The sequence below is a fragment of the Jatropha curcas genome, chromosome 7, assembly GCF_041381405.1.
Source record: "Jatropha curcas cultivar XTBG-Jc1 chromosome 7, XTBG_Jcur_1.0, whole genome shotgun sequence".
Taxonomy (NCBI): Eukaryota; Viridiplantae; Streptophyta; class Magnoliopsida; order Malpighiales; family Euphorbiaceae; genus Jatropha; species Jatropha curcas.
The window spans coordinates 11070318-11076650 of record NC_143157.1 but is presented as its reverse complement, the minus strand read 5'-3'; the positions used below and the strand labels follow the sequence as shown (position 1 = coordinate 11076650).

The 6333-nt window shown below is 41.3% G+C and overlaps 1 protein-coding gene across 1 annotated transcript; it reads left to right on the top strand.

Annotated features, from left to right (window-relative positions):
* The first annotated feature begins 327 nt into the window (after positions 1 to 327).
* Positions 328 to 3522, top strand: LOC149494692 (uncharacterized). Its single transcript, XM_089724404.1, has 3 exons — positions 328 to 379; positions 431 to 2593; positions 3422 to 3522. Exons 1-3 carry the CDS (start codon positions 328 to 330, stop codon positions 3520 to 3522), a joined length of 2316 nt encoding a protein of 771 aa, XP_089580530.1.
* The last annotated feature ends 2811 nt before the right edge of the window (positions 3523 to 6333 follow it).

Below are 6333 nucleotides of genomic sequence, written 5' to 3'. Positions count from 1 at the left end.
AAACAGAATACTATTACTTGCTAAACTTATGAATACTAAGTCACTTCTAATTCATAATATGATTGTTTAATTTATATGTAGGTTGGGACGGTGTCTCCGGCACCGAATGTGGCATCCACCGTCGGGTCTTTCGGGATCGGGCGGCGGGTGTTACATATTAGTGGTATCAGAGCATAGGTTTAGGCGGTTCTCGGACTATATGCATATATAGGCATTTATCTATTTTGAAGTGAGAGTATGAGTAATTTAAGTTAAATACATGCCATATTGATTTGGTTTGGAACTTCTCTCTGATGCGAACCTTTTGGTCTTTGTAGGAGTTGAGTGATGTCTCAACATCTGTCAGATGAGGAGGTGGATAGTTATGTCCCTCCTATTGGTGGTATTCCTGTTGGTGATGCCGCTAGTGGTGCTGTGGGTTCTGATGCAGAGCACGCCTCGAGGGTGGGGCAAGCTGCTGCAGGTCCTGCTGGGCCTAATCAGGATACATTTGTTCAGCAGTTAGTTGCTGCTTTGAGGCAGGCAGCAGGAGCTGTTCCCCAGGCTCCAGTTGCTCCAGCCCCTGTTCCAGTTCGTCCCCCTATTGAGAAACTGAGGAAATATGGAGCTGTTGAGTTTATGGGTAGAAAGGATGATGTGGCTTCTGCAGCAGAGTCTTGGCTCCAGTCTGTGGAGAGGATATTGGAGCAGATGCAGTGCTCACCTGTAGACAGTTTGGTTTGTGCCACTTCCTTATTGAGAGAGGAAGCTTACCAGTGGTGGGATACTGTATCACGGACAGTTAGTGCTGAGCAGAGGACTTGGGACTTCTTTCTTTCTGAGTTCAGACATAAATATATTGGGGAGCTTTACATTGACCAACGTAAAGCAGAGTTTTTAGCATTAAAACAGGGCAGAATGTCTGTGGCTGAATATGAGAGAGAGTTCATCCGATTGAGCAGGTATGCTATGGAGATGATTCCTACTGAGTCTGATAGATGCAAGCGCTTCAGGAAAGGCTTGCATGATGAATATCGCATGCATTTGGTTGCTCATCCTCATACATCATTGTCTTCCCTAGTGAAGGCAGCTTTAGAGCTTGAGGAAGTGAGGAATGAGCAGCAGGTTAGGAGGCAACGGAGTCAGCAGGGTCAACAAAAGAGGGTTCAGGGTATGGTATTTGGACAGACTTCTGGGGCTCAGTCTAGTAGTAAGAGGCACAGGGGTCCATCACAGACCTGGTCTAGACCAATTCAGAGACATGGACAGGGTACTCATGGCAGAGTAGCTCCACAGACCACATCTGTTGCTAGTGGTGGAGGTGCTACATGGATTGATATTCCGCCATGTCCTCAGTGTGGAAAGAAGCATTCCGGGGTTTGTAGGAGATTTTCTGGGGCATGCTTTCGATGTGGGTCTACAGAGCATTTGCTTCGAGACTGCCCTATGACTTTGGCTAGTGCAGCTCCTCAGGTAGGGAGGTCAGCTCCTTATGTTTCGAGAGGCAGGGGCAGAGGCCGTGGTGATACAGGAGGTACTGGGAGTCAGAGGCTAGTTTCAGAGACAGTGGAAAAACTTGAGTCCAGAGCACCTGCCAGAGCGTATGCTATCCGGACTAGGGAGGAGCAGGATGCCCCAGACGTTATCATTGGTACATTCTCTCTCTTTGATATTTTTGTATATGCTTTGATTGATCCTGGCTCTACTCATTCATATTTAGGCATACATGTGGGTAGATTGGGTAATATGCATGCTGATATGTTAGAGCATAGTATTGAGGTTACTAATCCCTTAGGTCATAGTGTCGTAGTTAATCGGGTGTATACAGATTGTCCATTGGTAATCTATGGCCATGTGTTTCTGGGAGATCTAATAGAGTTGCCTTTCTGGGAGTTTGATGTGATCTTGGGTATGGATTGGTTATCTAGACATGGAGTTATGATTGATTGTAGACTTAAGAGGATTACACTCCAGACTTCATCTGGTGAGGAGATTGTAGTTGTGGGTGAGAGGTCGGATTACCTCTCTAATGTTATTTCTGCTTCTACTGCTAGAAGATTGATCCAGCATGGTTGTGAGGCCTACTTAGCCTGTGTACTTGCTCCAGAGTCAGAATCTCCTAGTGTCCATGATATACCCACAGTATGTGATTTTCCAGATGTGTTTCCAGAGGAGTTGCCTGGTTTACCTCCTGAGAGAGAGGTTGAATTTGGTATTGAGGTTATGCTTGGTACTGCACTGATATCCATTGCTCCATATCGGATGGCGCCTGCTGAGTTGAAAGAGTTGAAGATACAGATTCAGGAATTGCTTGATAAGGGGTTTATTCGTCCTAGTGTATCTCCGTGGGGTGCTCCAGTATTGTTTGTAAAGAAGAAGGATGGATCACTTAGATTGTGTATTGATTACAGACAACTTAACAAAGTTACTGTGAAGAATCGGTATCCATTGCCTCAGATAGATGATTTGTTTGATCAGTTGAGAGTAGCTAGTGTATTCTCGAAGATAGATCTGAGATCAGGTTATCATCAGCTAAGGGTGAAGGCATCAGATGTACCTAAGACTGCTTTCAGGACACGCTACGGTCACTATGAGTTCTTGGTAATGCCGTTTGGTTTGACTAACACTCCTGCAGTGTTCATGGATTTGATGAACCAGATCTTTCATCCTTATTTAGATCAGTTTGTGGTTGTGTTCATTGATGACATCTTGGTATATTCTCGGACTAGAGAGGATCATGATCACCATTTGAGAATTGTACTTCAGATATTGAGAGAGAGACAGTTGTATGCTAAGCTGAGTAAGTGTGAATTCTGGTTGTCTGAGATTGCTTTCTTGGGTCACATTATTTCTGTTGAGGGTATTAGAGTTGATCCGAAGAAGATAGAGGCAGTGCTTGAATGGAAGCCACCTAAGAATGTGACAGAGATTCGGAGTTTCTTAGGATTGGCTGGTTATTATAGAAGATTTGTCAAGGGATTTTCTCTCATTGCGGCTCCTTTGACTAGGCTTCTTCAAAAAGATGTCAGATTCGAGTGGAATGATAAATGTCAGAATAGTTTTGCGAAGCTTAAGATGATGCTTACTGAGGCTCCAGTGTTGACACAGCCAGTTTCGGGTAAACCGTATGATGTGTATAGTGATGCTTCACATAATGGATTGGGTTGTGTGCTTATGCAGGAGGGCAAGGTAGTTGCTTATGCTTCTAAACAACTTAAACCACATGAGAAGAACTACCCTACACATGATTTGGAGTTAGCAGCTATAGTCTTCGCTTTGAAGATTTGGAGGCATTACTTGTATGGTGAGAAATGTCATCTGTATACGGATCATAAGAGTCTCAAGTATCTGCTTACTCAAAAGGAGCTTAATCTGAGACAGCGCAGATGGTTAGAGCTACTTAAGGACTATGACTTCACCATTGATTACCATCCGGGTAAAGCTAATGTGGTAGCAGATGCACTTAGTAGGAAGTCCTTGGTTGCTTTACGTGCTATGAATACGCAATTATCTGCAGCTAGTAATGGTGCACTCGTGGCATAGCTTATGATTAGACCTAGTCTACTTCAGCAGATTCGAGATGCACAGAAGGATGATGAGACAATTGCCTTATGGAAAGACCTAGTCAGAGATGGAAGGAAAAAGAGATTTATGATTAAAGATGACGACTGCTTGTACTTTGGGGATCAGATTTGTGTGCCTAAAATTTCAGAGCTGAGGAAGAGTATCTTAAAGGAAGCTCATAGTAGTCCCTATGCTATGCATCCTGGCAGTAATAAGATGAATCAGGATTTGAAAACACAGTATTGGTGGCCGGCGATGAAGAGGGATATCGCAGATTATGTGTCGAGGTGTTTGACGTGCCAGCAAGTGAAAGCAGAGCATCAGTTTCCTTCTGGTTTGTTACACCCTACTTCTATTCCAGAGTGGAAATGGGATAAGGTTACTATGGATTTTGTGACTGGATTGCCTTTAACTCCTAAAAAGAAAGATGCTGTATGGGTAATAGTTGACAGATTAACTAAGTCAACACACTTTCTTCCTGTTAGGACCGACTTCACCATGGAGCAATATGCAGAGCTGTATATAGATGAGATAGTGAGATTACATGGGGTTCCTTCTTCCATCATTTCAGATAGAGATCCGAGATTTACTTCTAGATTTTGGAAGAAGCTACATGAGGCCCTGGGTACTAAGGTGAATTTCAGCACAGCTTTTCATCCTCAGACAGATGGTCAGTCAGAGCGGGTTATTCAGATTTTGGAGGATATGTTAAGAGCTTGTGCTATTGAGTTTGAGGGCAGTTGGGAGAAGTACATTCGACTTGTAGAATTTGCCTATAATAACAGTTATCAGTCGAGTATTCAGATGGCCCCTTTTGAAGCACTATATGGTAGGAGATGTAGGACTCCACTGTGTTGGTCAGAATTGAGTGAGGGCAAGATGGTAGGTCTAGATTTGATTCGGGATACAGAGGAAAAGGTCAGAATTATCAGAGATAGATTGAAAGCAGCTTCCGATCGTCAGAAATCTTATGCAGATTTGAAGAGGAAGGATATAGAGTATGCAGTGGGAGATAAGGTTTTCCTTAAGGTATCTTCGTGGAAAAAGATATTGCGATTTGGAAGAAAGGGTAAGCTTAGTCCTAGGTTCATTGGTCCATATGAGATCATTGAGCGTGTGGGTCCATTAGCCTATAGACTAGCTTTACCACCAGACCTGGATAGGATACATAATGTTTTCCACGTATCTATGTTGAGGAGGTATCGGTCCGACCCATGACATGTAATATCAGTGGAATCTGTGACTATAGAGCCAAATTTAACTTATGAGGAAGAGCCAGGAGGATACTTGCTAGGGAAATTAAGGAACTAAGGAATAAGAGAATTCCATTGGTCAAGGTTCTTTGGAGAAACCATAAGACCGAAGAAGCTACCTGGGAAAGTGAAGAGATTATGAGACAACAACATCCTCAGTTGTTTAATTCAGGTGAATTTCGAGGACGAAATTCTTTAAGGGGGGGAGAACTGCAACGCCCCATTTTTTTTTCCTGTGTTTTAATAGTAGTTTACCGGTCTGTGAATAGTACCACCGGTCAGGAAGTTGGTATTATTTTTGGTCCGAAAAATTACTATTTATGTTTTATATTTTATTTAACATTTTTGGAGCATGTATGCATGGTTTTTATGGGTAGAAAGTAAGTAAGGAATATTTTTGGAGAATTTAGATACTTAGTGAATAGTGAATTATGGCGTCATATTAAGTAAGGAAATTTGAGCAATTATTTTTTTTTTATGGAGGAAAATTGAGGAATTATTTTTATGGAATAAATTAGAGACTTTTGTGGAGATAAATACTATTTTGAAGGAATTTAATTGGAGAATATTTGGAGAGAAGACCAAAATACCCTCCAATTTGGAGAAAAGACCAAAATACCCCCTTAGTTGCTTTAATAAAGCAACTATCAATTATTGAGCACCAACTTTTGCCTTCTTCTTCTCCATACACGTTTCCTTCTTCTCCTTCTTCTTCTTCTTCTTCTTCTTCTTCATTTTCTTCAATTCCTACTTAGTAAACACCCATCCAACTTGATTTAAGGCATAAATCTTAGAGAGTGAAGCTAGAGAAGTAATCTTTGGTGACTAATTTCAAGGAATTTGGTGATTTTCCTACTTCGGTCAAGTAAGTGATTTTATGATAAGTGAATTATTTTTGGATTTAGAGTTGTCTTTTAGCATATACATGCTTAATCATGCTCCAATTACTTCTTTTCTTTGTTTTCTTTGTTTGATTTTGAGTTTCTTCCATGTAGAGGGTGGAGAGCCTTCTAATAAGGATAAAGGCAAGACCAAAGCTTGAGAAGCTTTGATTAAAGCTTGTTAAAGCTTGTTTTGAAGGTTAGTGTTCATAAACACACTTACCTTACTCAAATTTTGATTTTGTGCCTTTATGCTATTATGTGTATATTTTGAGATTTTGTATGAAATGATTGGTTTGTTGAATTTTGGTTGCCATTACATGCTCTTGGATGATGTTTGATGAGTATTTATGTTGTGGTAGACATTTCTACCTTGTATCTTTGTGGTTCATGTTCCTTTCATGGCTCAAGTAAACTGAATTTGGGAAAAACGAGATTTTGAGTGAGATTTAGGACCATTTTTCGGTCCTTTGTACTTTCCATTTGTGTCTGAGTCCTTCATAAACGTTGTAGGTATATCTCTTAGCTTTCCAACCCATCCTCTTGTGTCCAATTTGGAGATATATAACTCAACTTATGGCTGAAACACCCAAACTGACTCTGTTTGTGTCGGGCCACATGCATCACTGACTTTAGTGCCCATTTTGACCACTATA

Excerpts from the sequence above, each read along its gene's own strand:
- LOC149494692 (XM_089724404.1), top strand. The coding sequence starts at position 328 with ATGTCTCAACATCTGTCAGATGAGGAGGTGGATAGTTATGTCCCTCCT. Across the intron at positions 380-430 it reads TAGTTATGTCCCTCCTATTG|AGCACGCCTCGAGGGTGGGG; the intron begins GTGGTATTCCTG and ends GTTCTGATGCAG. Across the intron at positions 2,594-3,421 it reads GTTCTTGGTAATGCCGTTTG|CTAATGTGGTAGCAGATGCA; the intron begins GTTTGACTAACA and ends ATCCGGGTAAAG.